The sequence below is a fragment of the Oncorhynchus mykiss genome, chromosome 24, assembly GCF_057628025.1.
Source record: "Oncorhynchus mykiss isolate SJ-2025 chromosome 24, ASM5762802v1, whole genome shotgun sequence".
Lineage (NCBI taxonomy): Eukaryota > Metazoa > Chordata > Actinopteri > Salmoniformes > Salmonidae > Oncorhynchus > Oncorhynchus mykiss.
The window spans coordinates 46,552,354-46,573,252 of NC_143045.1; the positions used below are offsets into that span (position 1 = coordinate 46,552,354).

The 20,899-nt window shown below is 44.7% G+C and overlaps 1 protein-coding gene across 1 annotated transcript in view; it reads right to left on the reverse strand.

The window, feature by feature from the left end:
* cntn5 (contactin 5) overlaps positions 1 to 20,899 on the reverse strand; it is a 559,219-nt gene that overhangs the window by 137,095 nt on the left and 401,225 nt on the right. The window contains exon 12 of the mRNA XM_090219183.1: positions 7,746 to 7,890. Coding sequence (XP_090075309.1) covers positions 7,746 to 7,890 — 145 coding nt within the window. The remainder of the gene's footprint in view (positions 1 to 7,745; positions 7,891 to 20,899) is intronic.

The following is a 20,899-nucleotide window of genomic DNA, read 5'->3' on the forward strand; positions in this document are numbered from 1 at the left end:
ACAGCGGTATAAGGCACTGCATCTCAGTGCAAGAGGTGTCAGTACAGTCCCTGGTTTGAATACAGGCTGATTCACATCCGCCTGTGATTGGGAGTCCCATAGGGCGGCCCACAATTGGCCCAGCATCGTCCAAGTTTGGCCGGGGTAGGCCGTCATTGTAAATAAGAATTTGTTCTTAACTAACTGACTTTTGAATAAAATAGTTAAACTTTAGGACTAATGTAAAGTGACAGTAGGAGTAATGTAAGTTGACACTTTAGGACTAATGAAAAGTGACATGTTAGGACAAATGTACAGTGACACATTAGGACTAATGTACAGTGACACTTTAGGACTAATGTAATGTGACATGTTAGGATTAATGAAAAGTGGCATGTTAGGACTAATGTACAGTGACACTTTAGGACTAATGTACAGTGACACTTTAGGACTAATGTAATGTGACATGTTAGGACTAATGAACAGTGGTGACGTGTTAGGACTAATGAAAAGTGACATGTTAGGACTAATGGACAGTGGTGACATGTTAGGACTAATGAACAGTGGTGACATGTTAGGACTAATGAACAGTGGTGACATGTTAGGACTAATGAACATTGACACTTTAGGACTAATGAACAGTGACACGTTAGGACTAATGTAATGTGACATGTTAGGACTAATGAACAGTGACACTTTAAGACTAATGAACAGTGGTGACATGTTAGGACTAATGAACAGTGGTGACATGTTAGGACTAATGAAAATTGACATGTTAGGACTAATGAACAGTGACACGTTAGGACTAATGTAATGTGACATATTAGGACTAATGAACATGTTAGAACCAATGAACAGTCGTGACATGTTAGGACTAATGAACAGTGGTGACATGTTAGGACTAATGAAAAGTGACAACGGCTGGAGTGTCTAAATATAAGGGGGTAAACTACATAACATACTACACCCTTCTGTTCCAACCTCTCTACTCCAACCTCTCTGTTCCAACCTCTCTGTTCCAACCTCTCTGCTGCAACCTCTCTACTCCAACCTCTCTGTTCCAACCTCTCTGTTCCAACCTTTCTGCTCCAACGTCTCTGCTGCAACCTCTCTGTTCCAAGTTCTCTGTTCCAACCTCTCTGTTCAAACCTCTCTGCTGCAACCTCTCTGTTGCAACCTCTCTGCCCCTCACCTCTCTGCTCCAATCTCTCTGCTCCAACCTCTCTGCTCCAACCTCTCTGCTCCAACCTCTCTGCTCCAACCTATCTGCTCCAATCTCTCTGCTCCAACCTCTAACCTCTCTGTTCCAACCTCTCTGCTCCAACCTCTCTGCCCCAACCTCTCTGTTCCAACCTCTCTGCTCCAACGTCTCTGCTCCAACCTCTCTGCTCCAACCTCTCTGCTCCAACCTCTCTGCCCCTCACCCTTCTGTTCCAACCTCTCTACTCCAACCTCTCTGTTCCAACCTCTCTGTTCCAACCTCTCTGCTGCAACCTCTCTACTCCAACCTCTCTGTTCCAACCTCTCTGTTCCAACCTTTCTGCTCCAACGTCTCTGCTGCAACCTCTCTGTTCCAAGTTCTCTGTTCCAACCTCTCTGTTCAAACCTCTCTGCTGCAACCTCTCTGTTGCAACCTCTCTGCCCCTCACCTCTCTGCTCCAATCTCTCTGCTCCAACCTCTCTGCTCCAACCTCTCTGCTCCAACCTCTCTGCTCCAACCTATCTGCTCCAATCTCTCTGCTCCAACCTCTAACCTCTCTGTTCCAACCTCTCTGCTCCAACCTCTCTGCCCCAACCTCTCTGTTCCAACCTCTCTGCTCCAACGTCTCTGCTCCAACCTCTCTGCTCCAACCTCTCTGCTCCAACCTCTCTGCCCCTCACCCCTCTGTTCCAATCTCTCTGCTCCAACCTCTCTGCTCCAACCTCTCTGCTCCAACCTCTCTGCTCCAACCTCTCTGTTCCAACCTGTCTGCTGCAACTTCTCTGCTGAAACCTCTCTGCCCCTCACCTCTCTGCTGCAATCTCTCTGTTCCAACCTCTCTGCTGCAACATCTCTGCCCCTCACCTCTCTGCTGCCTTTCTCTGCTGCAACCTCTGCTGCAACCTCTCTGCTACAACCTCTAACCTTTCTGTTCCAACCCCTCTGCTCTAACCTCTCTGCTGCAACCTCTCTGCTGCAACCGCTTTGCTCCAATCTCTCTGCTCCAACCTCTAACTTTTCTTTTCCAACCTCTCTGCTCCAACCTCTCTGTTCAAATCTGTCTGCTGCAACCTCTCTGCCCCTCACCTCTCTGCTGCAATCTCTCTGCTCAAACCTCTCTGCCCCTCACCTCTCTGCTCCAATCTCTCTGCTCAAACCTCTCTGCTACAAACTCTCTGTTCAAACCTCTCTGCTGCAACCTCTCTCTTCCAAGTTCCCTGTTCCAATCTCTCTGTTCCAATCTCTCCTGTTCCAATCTCTCTGCTCCAACCTCTCTGCTGCAACCTCTCTGCTGCAACCTCTCTGCTGCAACCTCTCTGCTGCAACCGCTCTGCTCCAACCTCTAACCTTTCTGTTCCAAACTCTCTGCTCCAACCTCTCTGCCCCAACCTCTCTGCTCCAACCTCTCTGCTCCAACCTCTCTGCTCCAACCTCTCTGCTCCAACCTCTAACTTTTATTTTCCAACCTCTCTGCTCCAACCTCTCTGTTCAAACCTGTCTGCTGCAACCTCTCTGCCCCTCACCTCTCTGCTGCAACCTCTCTGTTCCAATCTCTCTGCTCAAACCTCTCTGCTCCAACCTCTCTGCTCCAACCTCTCTGTTCCAACCTGTCTGCTGCAACTTCTCTGCTGAAACACCTCCGCTGCAACCTCTCTGCCCCTCACCTCTCTGCTGCAATCTCTCTGTTCCAACCTCTCTGCTGCAACATCTCTGCCCCTCACCTCTCTGCTGCCTTTCTCTGCTGCAACCTCTGCTGCAACCTCTCTGCTCCAACCTCTAACCTTTCTGTTCCAACCCCTCTGCTCTAACCTCTCTGCTGCAACCTCTCTGCTTCAACCGCTCTGCTCCAACCTCTCTGCTCCAACCTCTCTGCTCCAACCTCTCTGCCCCTCACCTCTCTTCTCCAATCTCTCTGCTCTAACCTCTATCTTTTCTGTTCCAACCTCACTGCTCCAACCTCTCTGTTCAAACCTGTCTGCATCAACCTCTCTGCTGCAACCTCTCTGCTGCAACCTCTCTGCTCCAACCTTTCTGTTCAAACCTGTCTGCTGCAACCTCTCTGCCCCACACCTCTCTGCTGCAACCTCTCTGCTCAAACCTCTCTGCTGCAACCTCTCTGTTCCAACCTCTCTGCTCAAACCTCTCTGTTCAAACCTCTCTGCTGCAACCTCTCTCTTCCAAGTTCCCTGTTCCAATCTCTCCTGTTCCAATCTCTCTGCTCCAACCTTTCTGCTCCAACCTCTCTGCTGCAACCTCTCTGCTGCAACCTCTCTGCTGCAACCTCTCTGCTTCAACTTCTCTGCTTCAACCTCTCTGCTCCAATCTCTACCCTTTCTGTTCCAAACTCTCTGCTCCATCCTCTCTGCCCCAACCTCTCTACTCCAACCACTCTGTTCCAACCTCACTGCCCCAACCTCTCTGTTCACACCTGTCTGCTGCAACCTCTCTGACCCTCACCTCTCTGTTCCAACCTCTCTGTTCCAACCTCTCTGCTGCAACCTCTCTGCCCCTCACCTCTCTGCTCCAATCTCTCTGCTCCAACCTCTCTGCTCCAACCTCTCTGCTGCAACCTCTCTGCTGCAACCTCTCTGCCCCTCACCTCTCTGCTCCAATCTCTCTGCTCCATCCTCTCTGCCCCAACCTCTCTGCTCCAACCAATATCAATGCTGTGCTTTCTGATAATTCTGCCACGGGTAACATATATGAACTAAACAGTACCGGACCCAAAATAGAACCTTGTGGAACACCACATGTTATATGTGTTTTCTCTGAGTTATGTTCTCCAAGGTTGATAAAAAAAACTATTGACCGATTAAATAAGTCCTAAACTAATTTAGAACTGGACCGGAGAGGCCAACCCACCTCTCCAGACTGTCCCGAAGGACATCATGGTCAACAGTGTTGAATGTAGCACTTAAATCCAAGAGTACAAGGCCGGAGAGCTGTTTGGCATCTGTGTTGGCTCTAAGATCATGTACCACTTCAACTAAGGCTGTTCCTGTGCGGTGGTGGGCACAAAAAACAGTTCGGATTTTTTTTAAATACAGTTGCCACTTCAAAAGTTATTTTGCTGTTTGAAAATCAATTTCTCCAGAATTTTGCTTAAGGATGGAAGATTGGAGATTGGCCGAAAATTGCTTATAGATGAACAATCGAGATTACTTTTCACCAGAAGGGGTTTCACCATAACAGTTTTGAGTGCAGTGGGGAAAGTGTCTGTGAACAGGGAATGATTAACAATAGCTTGCACTTCTTCAGATATGCAATTAAAAACTGTTTTGTATAAGGTGGTGGGGATAGGATCTAGAAGGCAGTTGTGATCTCAATTTCCTGACCATGTCTGTGTCAACCAGGAAAATAAATCCATAATGCCTTTGCGTGGTAGGCTAGGACACATATCATCAAACTTCTCATTAGGTCTTGCTTGTCTGATACCCAGCCTAATGTTTGCTATCGCTGAAATATGCCGCAAAATCATGACATTTACATGTGGAGGAAAGTTCACATAGGTTTGTGGGGGTAGGATTTATCAGGCCATCGACGGTCAAGAAGATACCTCTCTTGTTAGTGATCAAGTTAGTCAAATGAGACCATATGGCATTTTTAATGGCCTTGTTATATATACAAAGTTGCTCTCTTAGAATATCATAAAAGACCTGGCAAAATGTAAAGTATGGGCCCCTGAGTGGCACAGCGGTATAAGGCACTGCATCTCAGTGCAAGAGGTGTCAGTACAGTCCCTGGTTTGAATACAGGCTGATTCACATCCGCCTGTGATTGGGAGTCCCATAGGGCGGCCCACAATTGGCCCAGCATCGTCCAAGTTTGGCCGGGGTAGGCCGTCATTGTAAATAAGAATTTGTTCTTAACTAACTGACTTTTGAATAAAATAGTAAAACTTTAGGACTAATGTAAAGTGACAGTAGGAGTAATGTAAGTTGACACTTTAGGACTAATGAAAAGTGACATGTTAGGACAAATGTACAGTGACACATTAGGACTAATGTACAGTGACACTTTAGGACTAATGTAATGTGACATGTTAGGATTAATGAAAAGTGGCATGTTAGGACTAATGTACAGTGACACTTTAGGACTAATGTACAGTGACACTTTAGGACTAATGTAATGTGACATGTTAGGACTAATGAACAGTGGTGACGTGTTAGGACTAATGAAAAGTGACATGTTAGGACTAATGGACAGTGGTGACATGTTAGGACTAATGAACAGTGGTGACATGTTAGGACTAATGAACAGTGGTGACATGTTAGGACTAATGAACATTGACACTTTAGGACTAATGAACAGTGACACGTTAGGACTAATGTAATGTGACATGTTAGGACTAATGAACAGTGACACTTTAAGACTAATGAACAGTGGTGACATGTTAGGACTAATGAACAGTGGTGACATGTTAGGACTAATGAAAATTGACATGTTAGGACTAATGAACAGTGACACGTTAGGACTAATGTAATGTGACATATTAGGACTAATGAACATGTTAGAACTAATGAACAGTCGTGACATGTTAGGACTAATGAACAGTGGTGACATGTTAGGACTAATGAAAAGTGACAACGGCTGGAGTGTCTAAATATAAGGGGGTAAACTACATAACATACTACACCCTTCTGTTCCAACCTCTCTACTCCAACCTCTCTGTTCCAACCTCTCTGTTCCAACCTCTCTGCTGCAACCTCTCTACTCCAACCTCTCTGTTCCAACCTCTCTGTTCCAACCTTTCTGCTCCAACGTCTCTGCTGCAACCTCTCTGTTCCAAGTTCTCTGTTCCAACCTCTCTGTTCAAACCTCTCTGCTGCAACCTCTCTGTTGCAACCTCTCTGCCCCTCACCTCTCTGCTCCAATCTCTCTGCTCCAACCTCTCTGCTCCAACCTCTCTGCTCCAACCTCTCTGCTCCAACCTATCTGCTCCAATCTCTCTGCTCCAACCTCCAATCTCTCTGTTCCAACCTCTCTGCCCCTCACCTCTCTGCCCCTCACCTCTCTGCTGCAATCTCTCTGTTCCAACCTCTCTGCTCCAACCTCCAGCCTCTCTGCTCCAACCTCCAGCCTCTCTGCTCCAACCTCCAGCCTCTCTGCTCCAACCTCCAACCTCTCTGCTACCACCTCCAACCTCTCTGCTCCAACCTCTCTGCTCCAACCTCTCTGCTGCAACCTCTCTGCTCCAACCTCTCTGCCCCAACCTCTCTGCTTCAATCTCTAACCTTTCTGTTCCAACCTCTCTGCTCCAACCTCTCTGCCCCTCACCTCTCTGCTCCAATCTCTCTGCTCCAACCTCTCTGATTTAACCTCCAACCTCTCTGCTCCAACCTCTTACCTCTCTGCTCCAACCTCTAACCTCTCTGCTCCAACCTCTCTGCTCCAACCTCTCTGCCCCTCATCGCTCTGCTGCAACCTCTCTGCCCCTCACCTCTCTGCTCCAACCTCTCACCTTTCTGCTCCAACCTCTCTGCTCCAACCTCTCTGCCCCTCACCTCTCTGCTCCAACCTCCAACATCTCTGTTCCAACCTCTCTGCTACAACCTCTCTGCCCCTCACCTCTCTGCTGCAACCTCTCTGTTCCAACCTCTCTGCTGCAACCTCTCTGCTCCAACCTCTCTGCTCCAACCTCTCTCCTCTAACCTTCAACCTCTCTGCTCCAACCTCCAACCTCTCTGCTCTTAACTCCAACCTCTCTGCTACAACCTCCAACATCTCTGCTACAACCTCCAACCTCTCTGCTCCAACCTCTCTTCTGCAACCTCTCTGCTGCAACCTCTCTGCTCCAACCTCTCTGCTCCAACTTCCAACCTCTCAGCTCCAACCTCCAACCTCTCTGCTCCAACCTCTCTGCTCCAACCTCTCCGCCCCAACCTCTCTGCTCCAACCTCTCTGCCCCAAGCTGTCTGCCCCAATCTCTCTGCTCCAACCTCTCTGCCCCAACCTTTCTGCTCCAACCTCCAACCTCTCTGCACCAACCTCCATCCTCTCTGCTCCAAGCTCTCTTCTCCAACCTCTCTGCTCCAACCACTCTGCTCCAACCTCCAACCTTTCTGCTCCAACCTCTCTCCTCCAACCTCTCTGCTCCAACCTCTAACCTCCCTGCTCCACCCTCTAACCTTTCTGCTCCAACTTCTCTGCCCCAACCTCTCTACTCCAACCTCTCTGCTCCAACCTACAACCTCTCTGCTCCAACCTCTCTGCCATAACCTCTCTGCTCCATCCTCCAACCTCTCTGCTCCAACCTCCAACCTCTCTGCTCCAACCTCTCTGCTCCAACCTCCAACCTCTCTGCTCCAAACTCCAACCTCTCTGTGTGCATTTTAGAGGGTTGGGATAAAACAAAAGTGACATTTCCATTTAAGCTTTGTGTTGGAAAATAAAATAATTTTAGGGGTTGGTTTCCTACAAACAGATTAAGCCTAGTTCTGTACTAAAAAGCAAGCTCAATGGATAATCTCCATCGGAAATAATGTCTTAGACCAGGACTAAGCTATATCGTTGTCTGGGAAACTACCCATAAACCTTGTTGCTTCTTTTCAAATTCCATCCATACCTTCTGCTGGGATGAATGCGTCTGTCTCCTCTCCTCCATGTTACTCTAGGCTTGGGTGATGCTCGGGGTTTACACTCCAACAACACGTCCTTCCCCAACGTGGCGATCAGACGGACAGGGTTAAGGCTGAAGACTGGGGGCGATGCTGTGGAACAGGCCAAAGTGGGCATAATACTATCAAATCAAAAGAGACGCATAACCGTTCAACATGATGGAAATTGAATATTTTACCTTGCAAATAAATATCATAATAATTGTTTTGGTCCATTTAACAATTATCAAGAGCTACAACAAGAGCTACAACAAGAGCTACCTCAAAACAATTTAGAACCAGGAACAGATATAACCCTTGGTTCACTGCAGACCTGTCTGCCCTTGACCAGCACAAAAACATCATGTGGTGTTCTGCATTAGCATCAAATAGCCCCCGTGATATGCAACTTTTCATGGAAGTTAGGAAACAATATACACAAGCAGTTAGGAAAGCTAAGGCTAGCTTTTTCAAGCAGAAATTTGCATCCTGTAGCACAAACTCAAAAAAGTTCTGGGAAACTGTAAAGTCCATGGAGAATAAGAACACCTCCTCCAAGCTGCCCATTGCACTGAAGATAGGAAACACTTTCACCACCAATAAATCCACGAAAATTGAGAATTTCAAGAAGCATTTTTCTATGGCTGGCCATGCTTTCCACCTGGCTACCCCTACCAAGGTCAACTGCCCGGCACCACCCACAGCAACTTACCCAAATAGCTGATGTTCTGAAAGAGCTGCAAAATCTGGACCCCTACAAATCATCCGGGCTAGACAATCTGGACCCTCTCTTCCTAAAATTATCTGCCAAAATTTTTGCAACCCCTATTACTAGCCTGTTCAACATTTATTTGGTATCGTCTAAGATCCCCAAAGATTGGAAAGCTGCTGCGGTCATCCCCCTCTTCAAAGGGGGAGACACTCTAGACACAAACTGCTACAGACCTATATCTATCCTACCCTGCCTATCTAAGGTCTTCGAAAGCAAAGTTAATAAACAGATCACTGACCATTTCGAATCCCACTGTACCTTCTCCGCTATGCAATCTGGCTGCCGAACTGGTCATGGGTGCACCTCAGCCACGCCCAAGGTCCTAAACGATATCATACCCGCCATCGATAAGAAACAATACTGTTCAGCCGTATTCATCGACCTCGCAAAGGCTTTCCACTCTGTCAATCACCACATTCTTATCAGCAGACTCAACAGCCTTGGTTTGTCAAATGACTGCCTCGCCTGGTTCACCAACTACTTCTCTGATAGAGTTCAGTGTGTCAAATAAGAGGGCCTGTTGTCTGGACCTCTGGCAGCCTCTATGGAGGTGCCACAGGGTTCAATTCTCGGGCCGACTCTCTTCTCTGTATACATCAATGATGTTGCTCTTAATGCTGGTGATTCTCTGATCCACCATGCAGATGACACTATTCTGTATATTTCTGGCCCTTCTTTGGACACTGTGCTAACTAACCGCCAGACAAGCTTCAATGACTTACAATGCCATAGGCATCTCCAATCCAAAATTATATCAAGAATCGGTTTCCTATTTAGCAAAAAAAGCATCCTTCACTCATGCAGCCAAACATACCCTCGCAAAACTGCCCATCCTACCGATCCTCGACATCGGCGATGTCATTTACAACATAGCCTCCAGCACTCTACTCAGCAAATTGGATGCAGTCTATCACAGTGCCATCTGTTTTGTCATCAAAGCCCCATATACTACCCACCACTGCGACCTGTACACTCTCGTTGGCTGGCCCTTGCTTCAAACTCGTCACCAAACCCACTAGCTCCAGGTCATCTATAAGTCTTTGCTAGGTAAAGCCCCACCTTATCTCAGCTCACTGATCACATAGCAGCACCCACCCGCAGCACGTGCTCCAGCAGGTATATCTCACTGGTCAGATAGCAGCACCCACCCGCAGCACGCGCTCCAGCAGGTATATCTCACTGGTCACAGTGTAAATGAGAACTTGTTCTCAACTGGCCTACCTGGTTAAATAAAGGTGATCTGGTCTACCTGGTTAAATAAAGGTGATCTGGCCTAGCTGGTTAAATAAAGGTGATCTGGCCTACCTGGTTAAATAAAGGTGATCTGGTCTACCTGGTTAAATAAAGGTGATCTGGTCTACCTGGTTAAATAAAGGTGAAATAAAACACATTTAAAAAAAGAGTTACATCAAGAAAAATATAACATGTTAAGCATCAAAATCAAATCAAATCAAATTGTATTTGTCACATACACAAGGTTAGCAGATGTTAATGCGAGTGTAGCGAAATGCTTGTGCTTCTAGTTCCCGACAATGCAGTAATAACCAACAAGTAATCTAGATAATAATTCCAAAACTACTACCTTATAGACACAAGTGTAAGGAGATAAAGAATATGTACATAAAGATATATGAATGAGTGATGGTACAGAGCGGCATAGGCAAGATACAGTAGATGGTATTGATTGCAGTAAATACATATGAGATGAGTATGTAAACAAAGTGGCATAGTTAAAGTGGCTAGTGATACATGTATTACATAAAGATGCAGTAGATGATATAGAGTACAGTACATACGTATACATATGAGATGAATAATGTAAGGTATGTAAACATTATATTAGGTAGCATTGTTTAAAGTGGTTAGTGATATATTTTACATAATTTCCCATCAATTCCCATTATTAAAGTGGCTGGAGTTGAGTCAATGTGTTGGCAGCAGCCACTCAATGTTAGTGGTGGCTGTTTAACAGTCTGATGGCCTTGAGATAGAAGCTGTTTTTCAGTCTCTCGGTCCCAGCTTTGATGCACCTGTACTGACCTCACCTTCTGGATGATAGCGGGGTGAACAGGCAGTGGCTCGGGTGGTTGTTGTCCTTGATGATCTTTATGGCCTTCCTGTGACATCAGGTGGTGTAGGTGTCCTGGAGGGCAGGTAGTTTGCCCCCGGTGATGCGTTGTGCAGACCTCACTACCCTCTGGAGAGCCTTACGGTTGTGGGCGGAGCAGTTGCCATACCAGGCGGTGATACAGCCCGCCAGGATGCTCTCGATTGTGCATCTGTAGAAGTTTGTGAGTGCTTTTGGTGACAAGCCAAATTTCTTCAGCCTCCTGAGGTTGAAGAGGCGCTGCTGCGCCTTCTTCACGATGCTGTCTGTGTGGGTGGACCAATTCAGTTTGTCTGTGATGTGTACGCCGAGGAACTTAAAACTTACTACCCTCTCCACTACTGTTCCATCGATGTGGATAGGGGGGTGTTCCCTCTGCTGTATCCTGAAGTCCACAATCACTTACTACAGTCTGGATAATACAGTATGGATAATACAATATGGATAATACAGTATGGATAATACAATATGGATAATACAGTCTGGATAATACAGTATGGATAATACAATATGGATAATACAGTATGGATAATACAGTATGGATAATACAATATGGATAATACAGTCTGGATAATACAGTATGGATAATACAGTATGGATAAAACAATATGGAAAATACAATAAGGATAATACAGTATGGATAATACAATATGGATAATACAGTATGGATATTACAGTATGGATTACACAGTATGGATAATACAGTATGCATAATGCAGTATGGATAATAAAGTATGGATATTTTTTTACAGTATGGATAATACAGTATGGATAATACAATATGGATAATACAGTCTGGATAATACAGTATGGATAATACAGTATGGATAATACAATATGGAAAATACAATAAGGATAATACAGTATGGATAATACAATATGGATAATACAGTATGGATATTACAGTATGGATTACACAGTATGGATAATACAGTATGCATAATGCAGTATGGATAATACAGTATGGATATTTTTTTACAGTATGGATAATACAGTATGGATAATACAATATGGATAATACAGTATGGATATTACAGTATGGATTACACAGTATGGATAATACAGTATGCATAATGCAGTATGGATAATACAGTATGGATATTTTTTTACAGTATGGATAATACAGTATGGATAATACAATATGGATAATATAGTATGGATAATACAGTATGCATAATGCAGTATGGATAATACAGTATGGATATTTTTACAGTATGGATAATACAGTATGGATAATACAATATGGATAATACACTGTGCATAATACAGTATGGATAATACAGTATGGATAATACAATATGGATAATACAATATGGATAATACAGTATGGATAATACAGTATGGATAATACAATATGGATAATACAATATGGATAATACAATATGGATAATACAATATGGATAATACACTATGCTAATACAGTATGGATAATACAGTATGCATAATACAGTATGGTTATACAGTATGGATATTTTTACAGTACATGTTCTCTGAGAAATATGCAGTCATAATTATCCAGTCCATAAATAAACTAAAGTGTTCTACCAGAGATAAAACAAATCCAGGCTAAATGATCAAAATGATTCAACCCTCCCTCTCTCATCTTCAACATGTACAGTTAATTACTGCTGCTGTTTCCCCAGGGAATCCTTATGACAAATCAGATGACTCAAATGTTTTCCAAGCCAACTGATCAAATCATGGACTTAATTGAGTTGACATTTGAAAAATGTGTCTCAAATGGCACCCTATTCCCTTTATAGGGCACTACTTGTGGCACTATATAGGAGACCCTATTCCCTTTTTATAGGGCACTACTTGTGGCACTATATAGGAGACCCTATTCCCTTCATAGGGCACTACTTTAGGCACTATATAGGAGACCCTATTCCCTTCATAGGGCACTACTTTAGGCACTATATAGGAGACCCTATTCCCTTCATAGGGCACTACTTTAGGCACTATATAGGAGACCCTATTCCCTTCATAGGACACTACTTTAGGCACTATATAGGAGACCCTATTCCCTTCATAGGGCACTACTTTAGGCACTATATAGGAGACCCTATTCCCTTTATAGGGCACTACTTGTGGCACTATATAGGAGACACTATTCCCTTCATAGGGCACTACTTTAGGCACTATATAGGATACCCTATTCCCTTCATAGGGCACTACTTTAGGCACTATATAGGAGACCCTATTCCCTTCATAGGACACTACTTTAGGCACTATATAGGAGACCCTATTCCCTTTTTATAGGGCACTACTTGTGGCACTATATAGGAGACCCTATTCCCTTCATAGGGCACTACTTTAGGCACTATATAGGAGACCCTATTCCCTTCATAGGGCACTACTTTAGGCACTATATAGGAGACCCTATTCCCTTCATAGGGCACTACTTTAGGCACTATATAGGAGACCCTATTCCCTTCATAGGACACTACTTTAGGCACTATATAGGAGACCCTATTCCCTTCATAGGGCACTACTTTAGGCACTATACAGGATACCCTATTCCCTTCATAGGGCACTACTTTAGGCACTATATAGGAGACCCTATTCCCTTCATAGTGCACTACTTTAGGCACTATATAGGAGACCCTATTCCCTTCATAGGGCACTACTTTAGGCACTATATAGGAGACCCTATTCCCTTCATAGGGCACTACTTTAGGCACTATATAGGAGACCCTATTCCCTTCATAGGGCACTACTTTAGGCACTAAATAGGAAACCCTATTCCCTTCATAGGGCACTACTTTAGGCACTATATAGGAAACCCTATTCCCTTCATAGGGCACTACTTGTGGCACTATACAGGATACCCTATTCCCTTTATAGGGCACTACTTTAGGCACTAAATAGGAAACCCTATTCCCTTCATAGGGCACTACTTTAGGCACTATATAGGAGACCCTATTCCCTTCATAGGGCACTACTTTAGGCACTAAATAGGAAACCCTATTCCCTTCATAGGGCACTACTTTAGGCACTATATAGGAAACCCTATTCCCTTCATAGGGCACTACTTTAGGCACTAAATATGAAACCCTATTCCCTTCATAGGGCACTACTTTAGGCACTATATAGGAAACCCTATTCCCTTCATAGGGCACTACTTGTGGCACTATACAGGAGACCCTATTCCCTTTATAGGGCACTACTTTAGGCACTAAATAGGAAACCCTATTCCCTTCATAGGGCACTACTTGTGGCACTATACAGGAGACCCTATTCCCTTCATAGGGCACTACTTTAGGCACTATATAGGAGACCCTATTCCCTTCATAGGGCAAATACTTTAGGCACTATATAGGATACCCTATTACCTTCATAGGGCACTACTTTAGGCACTATATAGGAGACCCTATTCCCTTCATAGGGCACTACTTTAGGCATTATATAGGATACCCTATTCCCTTCATAGGGCACTACTTTAGGCACTATACAGGAGACCCTATTCCCTTCATAGGGCACTACTTTAGGCACTATATAGGATACCCTATTCCCTTCATAGGGCACTACTTTAGGCACTATATAGGAAACCCTATTCCCTTCATAGGGCACTACTTGTGGCACTATACAGGAGACCCTATTCCCTTCATAGGGCACTACTTTAGGCACTATATAGGATACCCTATTCCCTTCATAGGGCACTACTTTAGGCACTATATAGGAAACCCTATTCCCTTCATAGGGCACTACTTTAGGCACTATATAGGAAACCCTATTCCCTTCATAGGGCACTACTTCAGGCACTATATAGGAGACCCTATTCCCTTCATAGGGCACTACTTTAGGCACTAAATAGGAAACCCTATTCCCTTCATAGGGCACTACTTTAGGCACTATATAGGAGACCCTATTCCCTTCATAGGGCACTACTTTAGGCACTATATAGGATACCCTATTCCCTTCATAGGGCACTACTTTAGGCACTATATAGGAGACCCTATTCCCTTCATAGGGCACTACTTTAGGCATTATATAGGATACCCTATTCCCTTCATAGGGCACTACTTTAGGCACTATACAGGAGACCCTATTCCCTTCATAGGGCACTACTTTAGGCACTATATAGGAGACCCTATTCCCTTCATAGGGCACTACTTTAGGCACTATATAGGAAACCCTATTCCCTTCATAGGGCACTACTTGTGGCACTATACAGGAGACCCTATTCCCTTCATAGGGCACTACTTTAGGCACTATATAGGATACCCTATTCCCTTCATAGGGCACTACTTTAGGCACTATATAGGAGACCCTATTCCCTTTATAGTGCACTACTTTAGGCACTATATAGGAAACCCTATTCCCTTCATAGGGCACTACTTTAGGCACTAAATAGGAAACCCTATATACCTTCATAGGGCACTACTTTAGGCACTATATAGGAGACCCTATTCCCTTCATAGGACACTACTTTAGGCACTATATAGGAGACCCTATATACCTTCATAGGACACTACTTTAGGCACTATATAGGATACCCTATTCCCTTCATAGGGCACTACTTGTGGCACTATACAGGAGACCCTATTCCCTTCATAGGGCACTACTTGTGGCACTATACAGGAGACCCTATTCCCTTCATAGGGCACTACTTTAGGCACTATATAGGAGACCCTATTCCCTTCATAGGGCACTACTTTAGGCACTATATAGGATACCCTATTCCCTTCATAGACACTACTTTAGGCACTATATAGGAAACCCTATTCCCTTCATAGGACACTACTTTAGGCACTAAATAGGAAACCCTATATACCTTCATAGGGCACTACTTTATGCACTAGATAGGAAACCATATTCCCTTCATAGGGCACTACTTTAGGCACTAAATAGGAAACCCTATTCCCTTCATAGGGCACTACTTTAGGCACTATATAGGAAACCATATTCCCTTCATAGGGCACTACTTTAGGCACTAAATAGGAAACCCTATTCCCTTCATAGGGCACTACTTTAGGCACTAAATAGGAAACCCTATTCCCTTCATAGGGCACTACTTTAGGCACTATATAGGAAACCCTATTCCCTTCATAGGGCACTACTTTAGGCACTAAATAGGAAACCCTATTCCCTTCATAGGGCACTACTTTAGGCACTATATAGGAGACCCTATTCCCTTCATAGGACACTACTTTAGGCACTATATAGGAGACCCTATTCCCTTCATAGGACACTACTTTAGGCACTATACAGGATACCCTATTCCCTTCATAGGGCACTACTTTAGGCACTATATAGGAAACCCTATTCCCTTCATAGGGCACTACTTTAGGCACTATATAGGAGACCCTATTCCCTTCATAGGGCACTACTTTAGGCACTAAATAGGAAACCCTATTCCCTTCATAGGGCACTACTTTAGGCACTATATAGGAAACCCTATTCCCTTCATAGGGCACTACTTTAGGCACTATATAGGAAACCCTATTCCCTTCATAGGGCACTACTTTAGGCACTATATAGGAGACCCTATTCCCTTCATAGGGCACTACTTTAGGCACTATATAGGAAACCCTATTCCCTTCATAGGGCACTACTTTAGGCACTATATAGGAGACCCTATTCCCTTCATAGGGCACTACTTTAGGCACTAAATAGGAAACCCTATTCCCTTCATAGGGCACTACTTTAGGCACTATATAGGAAACCCTATTCCCTTCATAGGGCACTACTTTAGGCACTATATAGGAAACCCTATTCCCTTCATAGGGCACTACTTTAGGCACTATATAGGAGACCCTATTCCCTTCATAGGGCACTACTTTAGGCACTAAATAGGAAACCCTATTCCCTTCATAGGGCACTACTTTAGGCACTATATAGGAAACCCTATTCCCTTCATAGGGCACTACTTTAGGCACTAAATAGGAAACCCTATTCCCTTCATAGGGCACTACTTTAGGCACTAAATAGGAAACCCTATTCCCTTCATAGGGCACTACTTTAGGCACTATATAGGAAACCCTATTCCCTTCATAGGGCACTACTTTAGGCACTAAATAGGAAACCCTATTCCCTTCATAGGGCACTACTTTAGGCACTATATAGGAGACCCTATTCCCTTCATAGGGCACTACTTTAGGCACTAAATAGGAAACCCTATTCCCTTCATAGGGCACTACTTGTGGCACTATACAGGATACCCTATTCCCTTCATAGGGCACTACTTTAGGCACTAAATAGGAAACCCTATTCCCTTCATAGGGCACTACTTGTGGCACTATACAGGATACCCTATTCCCTTCATAGGGCACTACTTTAGGCACTAAATAGGAAACCCTATTCCCTTCATAGGGCACTACTTTAGGCACTATATAGGAGATAGGATGCCATCATTGCGTGCAACGTGTGCCATAAGCGAGGGAACATGTGGAAGGTCACGCAGATGACAGACGGGTTGTTATTTGGTCTCTAATTTGTCAACGTGCTGTAAAATCTTCTGTCAAAACAATTAGTACATAGCATTTACAGTTTACTGCTGTCACGTCTGTTGGATAGTGTATGTCGAGATAGTTCCCCAAACAATAGACATTTAGATAAATACAATGAAAAACTAAAACATTTCTGATACTGTTTGATTCTCATTTGAAAATATATTGGTATTTTTCTCTCAGTTTAGTACCAAAATAATTACTAACAATTTCAAACTGTGTCACAAAGCTAACGTTTACAATGTGAAACAACATCAGGATCATCTGAGCACAAACGATATGCAGCAGTAGTTGTGCATGCTACAAGGTCACCAACTTGAGAACTGTGTAAATAGGAGACATTGCTTCAAAGTAAAGTTCTCTGTCTGCATACACTAACGCAGTGAGCAGGGCTCTGGGGCCCAGGGTCTATAAGCTGGGAGGCTTTGTCATCACCGGTTATTTAGAAACTGACTGATGCTTTGGAGGTGACAGAGATGAGGACATCTCCTAGTCAGCTAGCGCTGGTTCCTGACTGTTGGCCAGCCCCTACCCCTTCTTTCCCTCATGCCATCCATCGCCCTCTCCATCCCTCCCAGCATCCCTCTCTCCATCCCTCCCTCCCTCCCTCCATCCCCCTCTCCATCCCTGTCTGTCCCCCCCTGTTTCCCCTCTCTTCCAGCAAGCCCCTGCACCATCTACCACCCACTCCATCCCTCCATCCCTCCATTCCCTCTCTCTTCTCCTAGCATTGACAGAGACCAGTCTGACTGTGGCAGGGATGGCACAGATCCCCTAGGCCATGGAAATCACCAGGGAGAAAACACAGCACTTGCTGTGAGGGAGGGGTAGGAATCTCGATCTCAGTCAAGAGAGAGAGAGGGAGGGAGGAAAGAGGCGGAGGGAGGAGGAGGGGGAGTAGAGGGGGAGTAGGGAGGGAGGAGAGGGGAGTAGGGAGGGAGGAGAGGGGAGTAGGGAGGGAGGATAGAGGGGGAGGAGGGAGGGATGGTGGGTAGGCATCTTCCTATCAGCCAAGAGAGAGTGAGGGGAAGGTGGAGAGAGGTGGAGGAGTGAGGGAGGGTGGGGTATGCTGGAGAGGAGAGGAGATGAGAGGGGAGAAGAACACGTATGGTCCCATATTGAAGCTGACAGGGAGAAAATGAGTGTATCAACAGAGAGAAGTGGACATAGAGAGAGAGAGAGAGAGAGAGAGAGAGAGAGAGAGAGAGAGAGAGAGAGAGAGAGAGAGAGAGAGAGAGATGTAGTATGATGGAGAGGTAGACATTTATCATTTCTCTCAGGCCTTTGAATTCACCAGAGACACTGTCACAACTGACGAGCAGAATCTCCAAAGAACTACACTGAACAAAATTATAAACGCAAGAAGCAAGAATTTCAAAGATTTTACTGAGTTACAGTTCATATAAGGAAATCAGTAAATTGAAATCAATTCATTAGGCCCTTATCTTTGGATTTCAAATGACTGGGAATACAGATCTGTTGGTCACACATACCTTTAAAAAAAAGGTATTGAAGCAGCATCTCAAGACATCAGTCAGGAAGTTAAAGCTTGGGTCTTCCAAATGGACAATGACCCCAAGCATACTTCCAAAGTTGTGGCAAAATGGCTTAAGGACAACAAAGTCAAGGTATTGGAGTGGCCATCACAAAGCCCTGACCTCAATCCTATAGAAAACTTGAGGGCAGTACTGAAAAAGCGTGTGCGAGCAAGGAGGCCTAAAAACCTGACTCAGTTACACCAGCTCTGTCAGGAGGAACGGGCCAAAATTCACCCAACTTATTGTGGGAAGCTTGTGGAAGGCTACCTGAAACGTTTGACCCAAGTTAAACAATTTGAAGGCAATGCAACCAAATACTGATTGAGTGTATGTAAACTTCTGACCCACTGGGAATGTGATGCAAGAAATAAAAGCTGAAATAAATTATTCTCTCTACGATTCTGACATTTCACATTCTTTAAATAAAGTGGTGATCCTAACTGACCTAAGACAGGGGATTTTTACTAGGATTAAATGTCAGGAATTTGTGAAAAACTGAGTTTAAATGTATTTGGCTAAGGTGTATGTGAACTTCCGACTTCAACTGTATATACAGGAGGTATGGGTACAGAGCCAACGTGGAGGCTGAAATAATTTGTCTGTAAACAAATGGATAAAAAATTACTTGTTTCATGCACAAGGTAGACATCCTAACCGACTTGACAAAACAAGAAATGTGTGGAGTGGTTGAAAAACGAGTTTTAATGACTCCAACTCTGTACCGGTACCCCCTGTATATAGCCTCCACATTGACTCTGTACCGTAACACCCTGTATATAGCCTCCACATTGACTCTGTACCGTAATACTCTGTATATAGCCTCCACATTGACTATGTATCGGTACCCCCCGTAAAAGCCTCCACATTGACTCTGTACCGGTACCCCCAGTATTTAGCCTCCACATTGACTCTGTACTGTAACACCCTGTATATAGCCTACACATTGACTCTGTACCGGTACCCCCTGTATATAGCCTCCACATTGACTCTGTACCGGTACCCCCTGTATATAGCCTCCACATTGACTCTGTACCAGAACCCCCTGTATATAGCCTCCACATTGACTCTGTACCGGTACCCCCTGTATATAGCCTCCACATTGACTCTATACTGTAACACCCTGTATATAGCCTCCACATTGACTCTGTACCGTAACACCCTGTATATAGCCTCCACGTTGACTCTGTACCAGAACCCCCTGTATATAGCCTCCACATTGACTCTGTACCGGTACCCCCTGTATATAGCCTCCACATTGACTCTATACCGTAACACCCTGTATATAGCCTCCACATTGACTATGTACCGTAACACCATGTATATAGCCTCCACATTGACTCTGTACCAGTATCCCCTGTATATAGCCTCCACAATGACTCTGTACCGTAACACCCTGTATATAGCCTCCACATTGACTCTGTACTGGTACCTCCTGTATATAGCCTCCACATTGACTCTGTACCAGTATCCCCTGTATATAGCCTACACATTGACTCTGTACCGTAACACCCTGTATATAGCCTCCACGTTGACTCTGTACCAGAACCCCCTGTATATAGCCTCCACATTGACTCTGTACCGGTACCCCCTCTATATAGCCTCCACATTGACTCTGTACCGTAACACCCTGTATATAGCCTCCACATTGACTCTGTACCGTAACACCCTGTATATAGCCTCCACATTGACTCTGTACCGTAATACCCTGTTTATAGCCTCCACATTGACTCTGTACCGTAATACCCTGTATATAGCCTCCACATTGACTCTGTACCAGTATCCCCTGTATATAGCCTCCACATTGACTCTGTACCAGAACCCCCTGTATATAGCCTCCACATTGACTCTGTACCGTAATACCCTGTATATAGCCTCCACATTGACTCTGTACCAGTATCCCCTGTATATAGCCTCCACATTGACTCTGTACCGTAATACCCTGTATATAACCTCCACATTGACTCTGTACCGGTACCTCCTGTAAGTGGCCTCCACATTGACTCTGTACCGGGACCCCCTGTATATAGCCTCCACATTGACTCTGTACCAGTATCCCCTGTATATAGCCTCCACATTGACTCTGTACCGTAATACCCTGTATATAGCCTCCACATTGACTCTGTACCAGTATCCCCTGTATATAGCCTCCACATTGACTCTCTACTGGTACCCCTGTATATAGCCTCCACATTGACTCTACACCGGTACCCCCTGTATATAGCCTCCACATTGACTCTGTACCGTAACACCCTGT